General features: G+C 37.8%; 1 protein-coding gene across 1 annotated transcript in view; it reads left to right on the top strand.

The window, feature by feature from the left end:
- CIP2A (cellular inhibitor of PP2A) overlaps window positions 1–18,039 on the top strand; it is a 28,025-nt gene extending 9,986 nt beyond the window's left edge. The window contains exons 11-21 of the mRNA XM_075767615.1: window positions 683–824; window positions 1,608–1,707; window positions 2,599–2,717; window positions 7,687–7,879; window positions 9,850–9,924; window positions 10,008–10,118; window positions 10,867–11,063; window positions 12,733–12,846; window positions 14,710–14,792; window positions 15,289–15,428; window positions 16,519–18,039. Of these exons, the coding sequence (XP_075623730.1) occupies window positions 683–824; window positions 1,608–1,707; window positions 2,599–2,717; window positions 7,687–7,879; window positions 9,850–9,924; window positions 10,008–10,118; window positions 10,867–11,063; window positions 12,733–12,846; window positions 14,710–14,792; window positions 15,289–15,428; window positions 16,519–16,689 (1,445 nt within the window). The 3' untranslated portion in view covers window positions 16,690–18,039. The remainder of the gene's footprint in view (window positions 1–682; window positions 825–1,607; window positions 1,708–2,598; window positions 2,718–7,686; window positions 7,880–9,849; window positions 9,925–10,007; window positions 10,119–10,866; window positions 11,064–12,732; window positions 12,847–14,709; window positions 14,793–15,288; window positions 15,429–16,518) is intronic.
- The last annotated feature ends 648 nt before the right edge of the window (window positions 18,040–18,687 follow it).

Below are 18,687 nucleotides of genomic sequence, written 5' to 3'. Positions count from 1 at the left end.
AAAGACCTTAAGTAGCTTTCTAATTGCTGTGAAATTATTTTGTAATACAGTGGTACAGGATAAAATGTGATGGCTATTCAACAGTGTAGAAACACTTTGCAGATCAAAAATGATGAGTGTTTTCTGTTGAAGGAGAGTTTGGGTGGCCATCTTCTTGATCAGTATAGTGGTTTTGCCTAGCTAAGTGCAGCTCCTAGCCAAATGTGATACAAATTTAGATCAGTGAAACAAGGAGGAATAGTGTGGAATTATTAAGTTTTACGCTCCTCTTGGAGTCCTTAGTGTCCACAGTGTCATGTAGTAAGGAGGACATGACTGCAGGATACAGTTCTGCATCTAAGCTGAGTTCTGTGAAGAAGTCTGTTTGCTAGTTCTTGTATTAGGGACTGATTGTTCATTGCCTTTTGTTCATCATCTTTCTTTATGCCACTCATTCCAGTGTGGTTTCCCTTAGCTGTCTGTTTCCAAGTAAATGTGCATTTTAATTGAAAAGTGAAGCTTACTTGGCTTGTGAGTTAGGCATGATTTAAGTGGTTTATGTAGTTGAGTGTTAAAAGCATTTTTGGAGGCTCTTGTGCTTTGATACACTAACTTTTGTGTCCTTTATTATTAGAAAGTGTTGCCTTTTGGTGCCAGTACCTCAGCATAAGTATATTAAGTTTATTCTTAACTCTCAGTCTACTGCTCTGTAGAGATGACATACTGAAAATGCGTACCTCGACGGTACTGACTGCCAGCCAATGCACCTCTCTAATAGAACACCAATTTACCTATAGTGGGATTGATGCTGGTTTGGGGACGAAAGTAGTGGACTCTAAAATGTGGTAAGCACGCAAATTTATCTAAAATCTTAATTTAGCAGGACTTGTATGAGAGTTGTGATATTGTTCCAATGGAAAGTATGTTGTAGTTGAAAGCACCATTTAAATGTGTGTAAATCAATACTGTTTTTAAATCAAACTTAGTATTTTTGTGACAATCAAAAGTAATGTTGCTGGTCAGTTCAATAAGTAAAACCTAGCTTAAACATTCAGATATTGTTTTTGGCTTAAGCTGGAGATCCACTTATGTGGAATAATGACCTTAAACCTCATGCAGTTGTTCAAGCTTATCAAAGTTGAAGCTTACCAGAACTGCCCATGGCACCTAATTTTTCATTTTAATTTTATGGAACTAGAGTTCAAAAAGTACCACAATTCAGTATGGGAGGGAATTTCTGCACTGAAAATGGAATATACCTTCCTTCAGCTTAGTGTCATTAACCTGAATGTCAATATAACTAAGACTTATATGGCCAAAAACCAGTGAAATATAACTGGACCTACAATTAAACCCTCCTCGCTTTCAACTTGAAAGTGGGTGGGTTTTTTGGTCTTCACTGTTGCCATCCTTAGCATGCTGGAGAAACTCAGCAGCATGACCAAGGAACTCAGTGATCTCTTGGTGTTGGCATTGTTGCCTTGCTAGCCATATTTAATTTCTTTATGAAGGTTGTTTTGTTTTGTTTTTTTAATTGATTGAATTTATTTATCTGTGCTGATTTGACAACTCTTGCTCTGCCTTTTGTTTTTCCACCCACTTTGCTTTTCTATTTGTATGTTTAAAAGCAAACTTGCTGCTGATATTATTTTGAAAATGCTTGATCTTATGAGCAGACTGAAGCAGGATGTACCTGGTATGGAGGTCAGCTTCTACAAAATTTTACAGGTATGATATTTTAAAATATCTTCTGTAAAGTATCTCTGAAGCAAAGTGTCACTGCACTACAGTGGGTTTAGTTCTAAATGTATGGCATGTTTATCTCTGAAGTGGTAAAACCTGTAGGAAAATACAGTCCCCTGGGCACAATTCTTAAAGTTTGTTTTATTGTTAATTCTTCTAAAATAAGAGTAATTGCTTTTACTACGATCATTTATTTCAGTAATGCATGTAAAATCATATTTCAGCTACCTGGTAAGAATTATTCTTTTAAGACTGTGTTAGACTGCAGTTTAAAGGTAGCAAACTAGAAAAAAGTATCACAATTGTATAATTATTAGCGGGGTTCATTACTGTTAAATGTAGACATCTAATTTGTGACTTTATATAGTCAAAACAGTTTCTGGTAACTATTGTTCAGATTGTACCTTAACAATTTACTTTGTAGATGGAAAAGTAATGCAGACAGTCAAACACTTCATGCTGTTTTGGACAGTTTTCTTTCAAACATGGGAATTGTGTAATTTAATGCGTAGCAATGAGAGTTTCACAGTCCTCGAGGAAAGCCCTTATCGAACTTAAGCTTGTGACCCTTTATGATGGAAATCAAGTACTTGAAAATTTGAAGGATTTAAGTAGTCTCTTGACCTGTTGCATTGGCTTTAATGGCAAAATACACTTCTAAATACTCTGAAGTATAAACTATTTTTAAAATCATTTGTTTTCCATTGACTTCAGACTCAGAAACTTAGAAGGGCAAACTTTAAGAAGGTAGTTTAAGTTTTGATTAAAACATTTCTGTGCTCATGGGCCTTGATATTGTGATGTCTGAGTGGTTTTGGTTTTTTATTTGTTGTTGACTGTTATATCCTGTTTTGACCAAAGTGGTTTCTTCCTTAGGATCAACGCTTGATTATGCCTTTGACGTTTGCTTTAACATCAGATCATAGAGAGCAAGTCCAAGTGGGACTTAGAATACTGTTTGAGGCTGCACCCTTACCAGATTTTCCTGCCATAGTGTAAGTTTATTTTTATGTAAGTCTGGTAGGGTTTGACATTTTTATGGGCTTAGTGATATTTATATTTCTTGGCATATTACCTTCAGTTCATCAGAGACAGAAACTTTAGAAAAATTATCTTGTTTCTTCTTTATCTGCAGTTAAGAGACAGTAGTGATCTTGGAGGCCTGAGGAAGTAGTTCAAATGTTGATGGTATTCAATTAACATCAGATTCTAGAAAGCATGGTAGTGACTGACTTCTGTCCCTCAAGATTCATTTGCCTGGAGTCTGTGCTTGGAACTTTCTATTTGGAGTGCATCTAATAGTCTAGTCTGACTGTCAGATTTCTCTCTCTACTGAACTTTGTCACGCATGTCACTCTTCAGTTTCTAAAGCTTTGCTTACCCTTTTGCAGTAGCTTCCAAGAAAGAACAGAATAGGATAAGACATGGGCAGATGGCAGTTCAGGTAGTATTTAAGGTGGTCTAAATAGAGTTTCTCAATGTCTTTCTCCTATTTGATGGAGTCCTTATTTCCGTAGATGTCACAAAATAGGAAAAAACGATCTTAAGTTGTATCATGGTCTTTGCAACCTAGAAAACCAATCTGAAACTTCTTCCCTTTTTGTTAGCAAAGGGGAAATTGTTTGAAAGGACTTCCAGATTGGATGCCTTTTTGACATTTGAGCTTCTTTTCTTGAGTGAAAGATTTGTAACGTAACTAGTTTATCTTGGAACAGTGACTGAATTATTACTTATATGGGGGGGGGGGGAAGTAAAGGAAGGTGACCTAACCAAATCATGGTAATTTGCCTCATTTGTGGGTTGGTTTGGTTGTTTTTCAGAAAGCTTGTGAGGTTAGTGGCATGAACTTCAAAAAACAAACAAAAAAATTCCCCACACCTAAGGAATCATACTCTTCTCTATCATAACCCAAAAATAGACTAGTGATAAGAACACAATAATAAGAGTCCAAAACTGTGTTCATACTGAAAACATCAGTGCTGTTTTTGTGATTACCAAGTAGTGCTATGTATCAATATATCTAGTTATCTGTAGACTTCAGGAGGGAAATATGGGAGGGGGTGAGGGGGTGATATGTATTTAGAGGAATGTCTGTAAAACCATCAGAACGAGTACAAAATAAATTCTGAAAGCTGAAGCGCCAACCCAAATATAGTTTTGGAAGAGGTATGCAGCTGTGGAGGTCTCAGGTTGCAGGGAGCGCTTGGGACAACTTAGTAAAGCTGGACCAGCAGGAGGTGGTCTGCTAGCCTGCAGGAGGTGTGCAGTTGCTGAGGATCTGTGGCCAAATAAAGGAGCTGTGGGAGGTCAGCAGCCTGTGAATATTGGAGGTAATGAGGAAGAGATTGACCAGATCTTCGAGACCTTGCAATTTCAAGTGCCTGACACCCCAGATGTACCAAAGGAGGGGCAGACAGAGTCTATGCATATCGGGTTGGGAAACAGAGACTCCCATGATGGCGATACCTGGAAGCCATGGGGCAACAGGTGATGTTCCCCTCAATTCTGCCAGGGAAAGGGGAAGGACTTGAGGAGCTGTGGACAGGTTCTATAGGTCAACAATTAGTTGTATAACCAGTGTCAGAAACAGTTTTAGTTTGGTTTCCATGACAATGAGGATCAAGGACTGGCCAACCTGATGAGACCTAAAAGCTACAAGAGAGGGGAAAAGATGACCAACAATCAAGTGAGGAAGTGGTAGACTGGGTTGGAAAACAAAGGGGTTTGTGTTTATGTGAACAGGAGGAACCTTACATTCAACACCATAAGACTAAAGCTGGGTCACCCCAATATGCACATAAATAAGAGATTTCCTTCAGGACAGTATTGTAAGGGGAAAGTCCTCATACTCTTCCTGGGAAATCAGCAAAGTGGGGTAACGCTCTGAAATGCCTGCAAAATAATACACACAGCATTGGGAAAAAACAGGAGAAACTGGAAGTCTGCATGCAGTTAACAAGGCTATGGAATCGCAGAGCTGTGGTGGGATGGCTCACATCACTGGAGTGCTGCAGTGGATGGATACAGGCCCTTTAGGAAGGTTGAGCCAGAAAGTGAGGAAGGAGAGTCACCGTTTTTATGAGAGCACAGAGGGAATGCATGGAATTCTGCCTTGGGACAGATAAACCAGCTGAGAATTTGAGTTAGGATTAGGAGGCAGACCAAAATGGGCCATGTCATAGTGGGTGTCTGCTACAGACTGCCACATCAGAAAGAAGTAGTAGATGAAGCCTTTAGACAGCTGGAAGAAGCCTCACATTCACAGGCTGTGGTCCTTGTAGAAGACTTTAACCACCTTGGTATTTGCTGAAGAGGTAACACAGTAGGCCACAAACAATACAGGAGGCTTCTGGAGCACATTGATGACCACTTCCTAACACAGAGAACTGAAGAGCTGATGATAGGAGACATCCTGCTCACTTCTATTACTTACAAACAAGGAACTGTTTTGGGATGTGAAGGTCAGTGACGTCCTTGACTGCAGTGACCATGAGATGGTGATGCTTAAGTTCCTGAGAGGACAGAACAGGGCAAAAAGTAGGATCACAACCCTGGCCTTCAGGAGAGCAGATCTTTACCTCTTTCATGATCTGCTTGGAAGAATCCCATGGGATACAGCCCCGAGGAGAAGAGGGGTCAAGGAGAGCTGGTTGGTTAACTTTTTTTACTTTTTTTTTCCTCTCCTGCCCCATCCCTTTCACCCTTCCTCCCCAAAGGATTATTTTCTTCAAGGCCTTAATGGTCCATCCCAATGAGCAGAAAATCAAACAAACATGGTGGGAGACCTGCAAGGAGCTCCTGACAAAACTCAAATATAAAAAGGAAGCGTGCAAGAGGTGGAAGCAGAGACAGATGACCTGGGAGGAATATAGAGAAAGTATTCAAGTATACAGAGATAGGTTTAGAAAAGCCAGAGCTCACCTGGAGTTGAACCTGGTGACGGATGTGAAGGGCAACAAGAAAGATTTCTATCAGTACATCAGCAGCAAAAGACATACTATGAGAAATGTGTGCTTTTCTGCTGAATGGGGCAGGGGACCTGGTGACAAAGGACATGGAAAAGGTTGACATACTCGATGCCTTGTTCACCTTGGTCTTCACCGATTTGCCTTTGGGAATGCTAGGCCCCTGAGAACAATGGGAAAGTATAGAGGAAAGAAGACTTACCCTGGGTAGCAGAGGATGATGTTATGGAACATTTAAACAAACTGGACATACAGAAGTCCATGAGACCTGACAGGATGCACCCATGAGTGCTTAGGGAGTTGGCTGATGTCATTACAAGGCCACCCTAGATTATCTTTGAAAAGTCATGGTGATTGGGAGAGGTTCCTGAGGACTGGAAGAAAGCAAATGTGACTTCTGTCTTCAGGAATGGCAAAGACTATCAATAGCACCTTGGACTGCATTAGGAAGAGTACTGCTGGCAGGTCAAAGGAGGGGATTGTTCCCCTCTGCTCAGCCCTGGTGCAATCACATCTGGAGTGGTGTGTCCAGGTCTGCGCTCGCCAGCATGAAAGAGATACAAACATACTAGAGGAGTCTAGTGAAGGGCCATTAAGAAGTTTGAGGGAGGAGCATGTGTCATATAAGGTGAGACAGCAAGCTGTGATTGTTTAATTTTGAGAAGACTTGGGGGGAGTCTTATCTATGTGTATAAATGTCTAATGGAAAGGAACAAAGAAGATTGAGCGAGAGTCTTCTCAGTGATATCTATCAATAGGACAAGAGGTAGTCACAAACTGAAATATAAGGAAAAAAAAAATTTAATTTCTTTAAATGTAAGGGGGGGGAACCAAACCACTTTACTATAGGGAGAGTCAAACACTGGAAAAAGTTGGCCAGAGAAGTTGTGGAGTCTTCATCTTTTGAGACAGTCAAAACTACTGAACATAGTCCTGGGCAACCTGCTTAGAGCAGGAGAGTTGAACTGGATGATCTGTGGAGGTCTCTTTCAACTTCAGCTATTCTATGATCATGTGATTTTTGTGGATATAGGAAACATTTTTATAATGGCCAGTAACAAATAGTCTGACTGGAAGAATGAAGGATCTGTACAATCTGATATGCCTGGAGTTGTACAGTGGAATAGCCAAATAATATGTCTATAAATGCAAGTTAAAAATTGTCTTTGTTCACTTAGGAAGCAATTGAGACAGCACTTCAGTGAAGTGGTAGGGATAACTTAGTAATTAAGGAATTTATTGAGAGGAAAAGATTTTTGACTGGTTCCTCAAAAATCAGCTCTTTTGACTTCCTATTCTCTCTGATTTCGAACATGTCGTTAGTAGCTGCCTTGAAAATACCAACCACAAATTGCATACAGACAATGGAATATAGGTACTATAATTATTTCTGTCTTACCTTTTGTGTTCTTTTTCTCTGTACAAATTTTAACCAATTGCACTTTTATCTGTATACTTATATTTTGGTTGAAACTTAGAAAATGCAATGTGGTGTACTCAATATAATATTGTAAAATAGCATCACAGACAAGGAAAAACTAAAGTGTATTGGTAGCACTCTGCCTTTTTGTGATTCAATCTTCTTATTTTTATGTCTAATAAAAATTCTTACTAAATACCTTCTCAACCTTCTTACTCACAAACAGTGGCCTAGTTAAATTGAATAATGACATGTGAAATAGTGTGTTTCTCAGGCTAATAAGACAGATGATCTCTTCTGCTCAAGAAGAGCTGAACACCATGCCCTTTCTGGCAAGATACTGCATTTGTTTCTAAAGGCTAGCTGTGACAGGCTTTCCTACTTTTTCTGTCTCTGGATAGTTTGGGCATGTGTCTGATACTACATCTTAATGTTGCGTGATAATGCAAATGTGACTGCTCTGTAATCTCTTCAATGAAAGAGAAGTTAATTATGTTATGAAATAGTTCTTGTCTTCAATCCTTGCAATGATATTTGTAGCAGGTTGTCTCATTAATAATAACCTTTATGCTTATACAGGCTTGGTGAAAGTATTGCGGCAAATAACGCTTACAGACAACAAGAAATGGAGCACGCATCGAAAAGAATCCAAATGCAGTCACCTGTGACCAATGTTACTTCGGTGAGGTGTTCTTCATCCTGTCCTTCAAGTGATGAATCCACAGCTTCAAATATTCAGGAACTAATACAAAAACTTCATTCTGGACTAGAGGTTAGTAGAATTTATATATCCTTGTTAATGTTTGACTCTTTTATACTGGGGGGGACCCAAATTAAAATCCAAATGTCAGGCTATAGCACATGTATCAGTTGAGTTCAGTTTAGATTTCTACCTATTTAGAATGTACTCTTTTTACTGAGCTCCTGAGTAGAATTTAATGATGATTCTTTGTGCTACATCAGAAGCTGGACTCATTATTGAGATCCCTTTCTCCAGTAGGGTTGTCAGATGTGGAGGCAGGTGTCAGATATAGTTGCAACTGCCTAGACTTGCTGGGACACTTACAAGGAGCCTCCTCCCCCTACTTCCTAAGAAATAGCCTGTAATAAATTAGGATGATATGCTGCTTTAGAGTATGGTGCATCCCTTGTGTGCCTAAACACACATACAGACATTTTCCTTTTCTCACATGTGGCTGACTTTAGCATTTGCAGTTCAATTTTTGTTGCCTTCTTGGAAAGGCACTATTATTACTTCAGAAGAAAGATTTTTGCTTCCCTCTGCGGCAACATGCATTGTGAATGAGACACTCAAACAGGCACTACATACAGTGTGTTTCTTTGCAGGCCATACTGTCAGGTAATGAATATATTTCCTCTCTCTTCTGTTCCAAGCAAGTAGCTTTTTAGCTGCTTTAGAGTGAGGGATTGTTGCTTCTACTTTCTTTTGGCTTAAAAGAACAGTATGCAAATTGGCAAAATGAACCGAAAGTGCCCTATAACTGCTTGATATCTGCATTAATGGCATTGCCTCCAGCCTTAGGTTTGCAACCCTCCTCTCTTTGTTGTAAGTGATAATGAAACTCAGCAAGCTACCAGCTCCAGACAGCAGTCAGAATAATAGTGAAAAAGGTCAAGTTGAGTCTTCGTTGGCTTACTTTGTACGCTGCCACTGGATTCTCCCATTGATCATTCTTTTCAGGATTGCACATGACAGTCTGTAGGTGCTTTGCTGTGTATATATTAACATAAGTCAAAGCAGCCACAGGTGCCTAAAAGCACTAGTGCAGCAGCTTCAGTAATGTGACAGGTTGTAAAGCTCCTTCGATTTTTGAGGGGAGAAAGTTGTTGATGAATTGTTGAGCGAATCTTTTCTTAGACCTTCTCATTAGTAGAACTTCCCTTTAAAAATCAATATACATATTCACTTAAAATATCCGGTACTTCATCTCTGTGTGCGTTCCATATGTTGTGTGAAGCTCAAGTGTGTGTAAAAACATAATTAAGAGAACGCTTTTAATAGTATTACTGTACAGAGAGAGTGAATAGAACTTACAGAAGCTTTCCTTATAGTAGTAACATTTAAAAGGACAGAGAGATGACAACTTTGCAAGCAGGAAAAGAAACTACTTGTTTTGTACTTTAGGGACAGGAAAATGAGCTGAGAACTGGAGCCAGGCAAGGGCTATTGTTAATATGTAAAAAACTTCTTGCATAATGTTTCAAAGTGGTGCAGAGATAGTAACTTTTCAGTAGGTGTTCATTGTATGAACAGCTGGGATAGCTTGTATAGCATCCTTTGAGAACAACTTTCCTGGGCCTTTTCTGATAGTCTGTATGTCGAGAAGGCCTTGAGTATGAGCGAGGATTTTTAGCCATGTGTATTTTGTGCTGTTATTATTAGGGCAAATTACTTTGTGTCCTATGAGAGGGCTGCTAATTCTCCAGCAAAGATTAGACTAAGGGGAACCAGTTTAGAGTGGTGATGTTCCCTTTTCATAGTGCTGGACTGATAATCTTCTGCATATGAATCCTTCTCAGCCTAAATAGTTCAATTATTCACAAACTTTCCACAGGAGTCAGGTGGATGCATTTGAGCAGGCAGTATCAGAAATATCGATAAGAACTCAAAAAGCTGGTGGACAGGTGGAATTCACAAAACTACTGAGCTCTTTAGGGACACGTTACCTATCTAAGTAAATACAAATTTACAGTGGCAATAATTGGAAAACATTTCCACAGATGAAGGAGCCATTCACTGATATGAGGATCTCTGACATAATGGATGTCTATGAGCAGAAGCTGTCAGCATTAGCAGTGAGTACAACCTAACGTGTGTGGGTACGCTGCTGTCTGGACATTCAAAAAATGTTAATAAAAACCATTCTTCCTATGTACAGTCTAAAGAAAGTAGGCTGCAAGGCTTTTTGGAAGCAAAGGCACTAGCTCTGGCTCAGGCGGATAGGCTGATGGCTCAATACCGATGTCAGAGAGCCCAGGCTGAGTCTGAGGTAAGTAGCAGGGTCTTCCTTCTGGGACTCTGGGATGGGACTGAGTAGTAGTTGGCAGCTTTAACTGTGATTCCATGTGTGGAAACTATACTGTTTAGCTGTAAGCTATGCTTGCAAGTTAGAGTGGTCTTAATTTTCATCATAAACATCCTGTTTTCTTTTGGATTGTTCTTTGCAACAGTTTTCTTTAATGTCCTTTCCCTTACAGGAAGTCAACAGAATTAACCTACAGTACTGATTATTGTTTGTTAACCATTAGTGTTAATTTAATGGTAGTAATCTTGAAAATTAATAAAGCCACTTACTAGAATTCTATATAGAATTTGCTGGTATACGAAGAACTCTTTTCTGTTTGTGCCTTTTAATCACTTGTCAAAGACGAACTTTCAAAAAAGCATGTTTCCATGGGGTACGTATTTGAGGTGAAAACTGAATAATTTCTATTCTTTAAAGGTTGTAATAAAGATTGGGCTGTGGATTACTAATCCATAGCTAAAATGAATCATCTTTTACTTTTTTTCTTCCCTCCCCGCCTCACACTGTCTATAAAGGGAGCTAAAGGAACTTAGAGTGAACAAATTAATCTGTAGTTAATATTAGGTGAGAGAAACCCATTTCCTAATGTAGCTGATGGCATTTTAGTGTTAGATCTGTGGCTTCAAATATGCCTAGTACAAAGTGACTTGTGAAACAGAATTGCTTGTAATTATGTGTTGGTTTTTTTGGTGGGGGGTCTTTCCACTCAAAGGCAAGAACTCTTGCTGCAATGTTGAAGGATGCAGAACGAAAAAATGAAGAACTTAATGATTTGCTGAAAGCTCAGCAAGTAGAATCTGAAAAAGCACAGACTGATATTGAACAGCTCTTTCAGCACAACAGGAAATTACAAACAGTTGCTGAAGAACATGAAATACTGAAAAAATCCTCTGTTGATCTTCTTCAAAGGTAAGGCGCGTAAGATTTCTAAGCAAATACTTCATATTCAAAGAGTGATGAAGCCCTTTATTGGACTAAGTACATTAGAAGGGCAACACTACATGGAACTTCATGTTTTTAAGTGAAAAATTCTTTTTTTTTTTCCTATGTGCTTGTCGATGAGGTTAGCTTAAGTCATTCAAGAAGTTAATACGGTAAATGGAATGAGAACTAAAGTTGTAGATGTTGAAGGTCCAGTTCAGGAAATAGCATGAACTTTGTATAAAAGGGAGCATCATTCTTTAAGACACAGAATTGACAATGGGTAGTTTCTGTTAGTATTATACCATACTCTCAGGTTTTTTTCTTTGATCTTATATGCTGTCTTGACGAAATACTATAAATAGTCTGGAGAAGCAACCAATACAGTATGTCTGCTTAAGATAGGAGTTTGCATCTTTGACCACTTCTATAGCAAATTTGACTGAAATCAGGTAAAAGTGAGGTAGGGAGGAAGGAAGCATCTTGTGTGTCCCGAACTACTTATAAGCATTATTTCTTTAGGATCTTAAGCTAAAAAAGGACACAGAAATGTGAGACACAAAAAGTACGTAAGGATAGAAACTATTTATGAAAATAGAATATGCTTTGGAAGAATAAAGGCTTAAAAGAGCTTTGGCTTTTCAACTCGCATGAATTGGTCTCGTCACTAGGTGTCAGCAAGGCAAAGCAGCTGATAAAACTGAAAGCAAGTTTCTTGCTTAATAATGGGAGCAGGCGTTATATCAGACAATTGTGAAGGCACACTGCTGCCAATGAAGGAGTCATTGAGGGAGGAAAAAAATGTATAAAACTTCAGTCCATTGTGGGGTTTCTTGATTAAGTATCTAGTATGGTCACTGTGGAAGTGCCTCCTTTGTTGCTTGAATTATATGCAGCCATACACTCTGTGAACATGCATTTGACTAATTTCACTGAAATGAAACAGCTTCGCTCTAGTATCTAACAGTTGTAAAGTGGAAATAAAATAGTTTTCTGATCTTTACAATGTGTTTATAAAGCAAAAACTTGCTTTCTAAACAGTCTGCACACATTTAAATATACTGTTCCTTAAGAACAATCAGATAACTGACATTGGGGAGAGAATTTTCCTTTTGATAGGAAGACATTTGCTTAGAGCAGGAGACGTGCCTCATAAACTTGCATTAATTGCACATTGCATTGTCTTCAGTACGTTCAGTTTTTAGTATCACCAGACAACTGCAGGTCAAAGACTGACTCAGAGGGTCCCTTAAAAAGTGACTGCAAGTAGTTAATTTATAACAGTTTGTGTATGTCAAATTTTTAAAGGCATCTGTATGTTTTTGTTAGTTCCTAAGAGTTTTCTACTGGAGGAAGGTTGCTTCCTGATCGTTAATCATTAAGGATATGCAAGGGATCCACTGAAGCTTGGTTTGGTTGTTTTCCTTCCTCCAAGTATGTTTATTTAAAAAACAAACAAAAAAACTCCACCCAAACAAACAACAAATTACCACCAAAAAATCCTCAACCAAACACTACCCCCCAAACCACCTGGCTTTTAGCTTGAATGGGATGATTGCACAGGTGAGGTCAAATATTATTTGACAAACTATTAAAGTAAAAGCTCTTCAAAAGCACTTACACTCTTCAACCATAACCCCCCCTAATTCATTTGTAGGTATGAAACAACTGAAAGACAATATAAAGATCTACAAAATACATGTGATTCACTAAATAAACAAATGGAAGCAATGAAGAAACTAAATGAATCACTCAAGCAGCAGAACGACAGGTAAGTTCAATTCAGTCATCTTGAAGCAAACAAAAGCTAAATGATAAAATTAAATAGCACTTAGAGCACAATTGAAAAATTGAGATTAAAGTAACATCTGAGAAGTGGAGTTAGAGAAAGCAAAAGAGTCTTCAGAGTTGCTTTATATGTGTATGCTAGATGAAAACCCGTAGTAGTGACTTTGGTGGCTTACTTTTCTCCTGTATTGGTTGGAGGCAGGGTGGAATAGCCACAGACTTCAGCAATACTAGGTATTAGAGAGTATTGAAAACAATCCAATTCTTGGGTGCACTTGTGGGGGTGGGGAGGTGTCTTTTCGGTGGTTCTTGAGTTCTTAAAGGCTGTTATCATTCAAAGACTTCCATGTATTCCCTTTTTAGCCTGCAAGGCTTCTCTGCAGTGTTTTCAGATAAGAAAAAAACGTTTACCCTACTAAACTAATACATTTAAAAATTATATTAGAAATAGGTTGGTATTCTGTTGTGGTATAAAACTTCATTCCTCAACCATAAAACTAACATTACTTATGTCTTCTTGAGGACTAATTATTTTTTTTTCCTTTTTGATTTTTTTCCTTTTTTTCCTTTTCCTTAAAATAGAGGTCTGATGTACCTTTCACCAATGTAACTAAGGAAATGGGGTTCCTATTTGAGACATTTTATTTAATACTTAATTTTGCAGAAGATATCTTTAAAATATGCTCATAGGCAGGCCTCGTATTCAGTTTAGAAATAAAACGCTATTCTTGGTTTTACTTGCAAAGTTGACTTCATCCTTCCAGACTCTTGCCTTATCATTAATCAGAGCAGTCCAAATCACTGCCTTGAGTTCTGATTCAAATGTATCAACGTGAAAATTTTTCCATTAGTTTGCTGCTGTATAAATTTGGACACTTACTTTCACTGGTGCAGTACACAGCTCAGTGTAATTGGGGAAATATTCCGATGAAAGGTGGCCCTTTTTAAAGGCAGGTCACGGGAGCAGTTATTCCTTGAACTGCCACGAACACAACGGAGACCATGGAAATACACTCTCCCTCTCTATTGCTAGAGGCTGCAGCTTAGGAACTGGTAGATAGTAAGTGGATAAACCAGTAAACAAAAATGACAGTAGATGCCATCTAGGCAAGGCAAGTGGTAGTTAGAATATGCCTTAGAAATTAGGCTAACTAGTAACAGAAAAAGTAGATTAGCTTCACAGAGTACAAAATGCTCAGGTTACAGCTATGTTGCTGATAGATGACAGTACCTATATATTAAATGATCATGGAAATCAAATATTATCCTAACTAGTGAGGACTGCAGCAGACCTATATATGGGCTACAGTGATATCTTAAGAAATGGTCGTTTTTGCTGAGTGTTGTGTGACAATCTGGAAGATGTTCAGAATGGTATTGGAAAATCTTTATGTATAGATGTGCTTGCATGGATAATAACTGAAACAGGTTTTACTAATGGTATTGTCGATTCAGAAGCATACTAAGAGCTAAAAGGCCAGTATCCTTAATCACCAACGTCAGTAAATTTTGACTTGGATTGAAAGACAATTTCGGTTCCACCATGGTATTTTGAATGCTTTGTTGTAATCTAAGGCAAGTTTCTGGTGTTTAAGCTCCAGGTATGAACCTTTTCAGTAGTATCTACCATGTGTCCACGATCAGAGAAGGGAAATGCCTGTTTCGTAGGGAGGAAAAAAGGAAATGAAATCTCTCTGTACTCTCACCCTGCAAATTCATAGGTTTGTTGATTTAAAGCTCCTGACAGCAATCGGAAATGATACAAAAATAATTCTAGCTTCATAGGATAAAGAAATGGTGGCGTACCTCACTTTGATCATGAAAATGTGTTTCTCTGCAATTTTAGGACTGCTGCACAGTTGATGGAAACCGAAGATCACAGAAAAGAATTACAGCAACAGCTACAGGAGAGAGATGGCAAAATAGCAAGTAAGTAACGTACCTAAAGGTCACTGAACATAGAGAACTAACTGGATTAACTAGATGTTGTTATTAAATGCCCTAGATAAGCAGCTATATCTTACTAAGTAATATACAAATCTTAAAGTGAGACAGGGATACATAATTTAACAATTGAACGAAACAAACATAGATTTTTATTTTTTTGAAAGGATACATAAATGTGATTTCTCAGACTATATGGACTTCACTGAATCTCTGCACAGCATCATGTGTCCCTTCAGGATCTTTTTACAGCATGTCCATTAGAACTATTTTTCTGTAGGAGCTGCAAATTATGAGAGCTTAATTTAACTCTTCTGCAAATGACTGGTAGCAGCCACTAAAACCTAGCAGTAGGTGGCACTACTCAGTAACGCAATTATTAGCGGCCATATTGAGTCTAAAATGCTTGTTTCCCAGGCAATGCAGTATCTCTTTTTTTCTAAGTTTAGCAACCCATCTTTAATGTGTTCATTTTCTTAAGCCTTGCAACAGAAAATAAAAGTTCTGGAAGAAAAACTGAAAATGCAACAGAAAGAAAAATCAGATATGGAACAAACTGTAGATATTCTTAGAAAGGAATTAAGTAAAACGGAACAAGCAAGGAAAGAACTGAGTATCAAGGTAAGGAATTATTTGCACCTGCATTCTAGAGATCGGAATTTTGGATCCCTGTATAACTGATAGAGTTGGTGAATCAATATTTCAGTGGTAAAGTAGCTAAAGAAACTAGAGCAGTCTATCTAGTGGACAAGAACAAATTTATCCTAGCTTTAATTGTATACCTTTTGAGTAGCTGGGCTTGAATTTAAGAGGAAAGCAGTCAAGGTTAGGTTCTAATGAGGCTATATGGTGCATGGTGTGAGAGTGCATAATGTTTGGAAGAAAACCAGAACACCTGTAGTGCAATATTAAATAAGAGAATGTATCACACTCCTCTTCAGTAGTTTTGACTGCTGTAAAATGTGAATTGGCTTACTCTCCCCTTTCTCACATCCTGAATTAAGGTACGTATGCTACATATGTACGGACCAAAATGCATCTGATTTTCTTTTTTTGATCTTTGAAATTCTAATGAAATACTCATTTTTATCTCTAAGAAAAATAGTGTCTTTTTTTCAAAATAGAGACCAGTTTGGCTACACCAAGTTAACCAGGTGATGTTTAAAAAACAAAACAAAATCCTCAAAACTTCAGTGCAGATTATATGTCCTTGCCTCTAGTTAAGGCTCCCTATAAACTCAGAAGTCAGAGATTCATTTTACATGCAAACTGACCAGTAATCCCAAAGTGTGCAGTCTGGCATCCATTCTCTGGAAGCAAAGTCTAATCTCTCCAGGCAATATTATCCAGTATATAGCAAATATTTCCCTTGTTCTCGGTAAATATTTGCTGGTGTAGGGCTTGAAATGAAATGTGGATGGCTTAACTGTGAACACTTCTGCTTAAACAGGGCAATGATAACATGGCAGGGGGGGATATTTGGTGCTTTCCCATGGTATCTAACGTTTTGAAGTGTGGCAGTAGCTGTAATTATTCATGTGCACCAAATGTATAGCTGAGAGAGAGATTTCTGAAACAAGCTTGTAATTTTAAAACTGTGCTTTTTAATTACTTGCTTAAATTCACCACCAAGCCACTTGGCTTTCACTGTATTGTGTATGTTTTTCGGTTGATAATGGATGAAATGATAACGTTTTGGTTGTTTCTGCAGGCATCTTCTCTGGAAGTTCAAAAATCCCAGTTGGAAGGACGCTTGGAAGAAAAAGAAGCACTTGTAAAACTACAGAAGGAAGAATTGAACAAACACTCCAATATGATTGCAATGATTCACAGTCTAAGTGGTGGCAAGTTAAGTGCAGAAACAGTGAACCTCACTTTGTAGGGCTCTGTTGTTAAGGTTTTAGTATTTTATACATATGTATGAATACATGTAAAGATTTTTAAACTTGTAGCTAGCATACTACCTGGCTAAAAAAAAATCTAAAATTAAAGTAGCTTAACTATCAGTTGGGAAGAAAAAGTAGTAATTGTGGAAGCTTTGTTCTAAAAAAAAACAAAACTGAGCTACTGTATAGCAAATAGGTCTTCTGATGGTCTTGGTAGAACTATTATCTGTATTGGGAGCTGAATGCAACTTTTGTTGGTGGCTAACCTTCCTAAATATATGTAGGGAAATGTACAGCAAAATAGGAGTCACGGTCAACATTTTGTCTGTATATTCTTCTAATGGCTGTCTGGTAATCAGCGTGCTTTGTAGGTTAAGCACTCTTATAATTTAATCTTGTTAATTCTGACTATTCTGAATACCATTATTATTTGTGCAGTGTTGCTTCCTGATGTCTAAGGTACAAACATAAAAATAAAATGGATTATATCAATTAGAACATGTTACATTGAAAGCTGTATTTATCAGCGTATTGGTGCAAGTGTTTCATGTGGAGGTGTTTCTAATTATGAGGAGATATGAATTTGAGCAAGTAGAACACCACATCTGAATGACTTTTCAGCAAAGAGCATCAATTAGGGAAAGCATGCTAAAATGAAATACATGAATCTACAAATATTTCTTAAATACTAGATAATACTTTCCTAATGCTTTCCTGATCCTACAACACTTCCTTTCATTCTTGAAAAAAGATCTGCACTCTTTTGACAGTCCTGTGTGGTGCATGGTAACTATTGTCAGCATTGTCACTTTCTCCTGTACATCAGCAGGATTTCATATATTGTTCATAGATAACTATTTAGATAATTTTTTTTTTAAATGTACTTTCATATGAAAGACTAGTACTAGAATTTGATGCATGTTTTTGAGTGGGAGAATACTGTCCTTAGTTTATATGTGGCACAAATAACGTGTCTTTTAGCAGTTGGCAGAATTATTTCATTAGTATCTGTATCTCGATAGAACTACCAGAGTTTTGGGTGATCTAATATATATCTTTTTCTGTAGCATTACAGCCTTTATTTGTATTGAGTTTGTAATGGCTAGATTTTAAAATATTGAGATTCTTGTTTTTTTCAGCTGTGTAATAGATGTGTCTTAATGAATCTGTTCCACTCATGTCTAAGTACAGCCTTGTACATTCTGTTGCAATTATACAACATCAGATGAATTTTATTCTGTTCCTGAAATATTTTTTTTTTATATAACTTAACCACAGGTAAGATTTATAGACATCGTTCTGGTCTCTGTGAAGACTAGGAGAATAAAAAAAAAATAATTGCTCTATTTTCTGTGGTTTATGTAGTCTCTTATGTAAATTATAGGGATGATTGCCAGCTTTGTGCACAATACATGCAGTTTGGTTGCCTTTTTGCGTAAAATGCAGTTATTGCTTAGGAAGGTCAAAAAAAGTGTTATCTGAATTGCTGAGGGTGACGGGTTTTGTTAGTTTTGCAAGCTCGGTTGGGAAAGAAAGTTTCATTAACCATACGTTTTTACTTCAGTCTAATGGGTTAAATTTTGAGTGTCAAAGTAGATTTGTAGACACGGGTTCATTTCTATGTAAGTCTTTTGGTCATGGGGAAAGGGTAAGTAAATGGGTTGGGAGGGGGGTGTTCCCTTTCTGTCAGAAACTGCTCGTGTAAAGAAATTCAAGCAGGAAATGTCAAGCATGTTACTAATTAAACTGATAAATGCTGGTCTGACTTTGTTTTCAAATGGTGGAATGGGAGGGCAAAAAGTCAAGCTGCTCACGATGGTAAGGTTATGCAGTAATAAGGTTCATATCACCAGAAAATGGTAAATGAATCTTTGGAGTTTATATGGTAGAATCCACAGTAATAAGCATGATGTATAAATATTGATTTGGTGGTTGTTTTTTTTTCCCCTGGAAAAATGTGCTGCTTCAGTATGCTGCTTTAAGCCAAGTGTTGC

This window comes from Balearica regulorum, chromosome 1 (genome assembly GCF_011004875.1).
Source record: "Balearica regulorum gibbericeps isolate bBalReg1 chromosome 1, bBalReg1.pri, whole genome shotgun sequence".
In the NCBI taxonomy this organism is placed as follows: domain Eukaryota; kingdom Metazoa; phylum Chordata; class Aves; order Gruiformes; family Gruidae; genus Balearica; species Balearica regulorum.
Note: the sequence above shows the minus strand (reverse complement) of the source record. Positions and strands in the feature narration are given on the sequence as shown.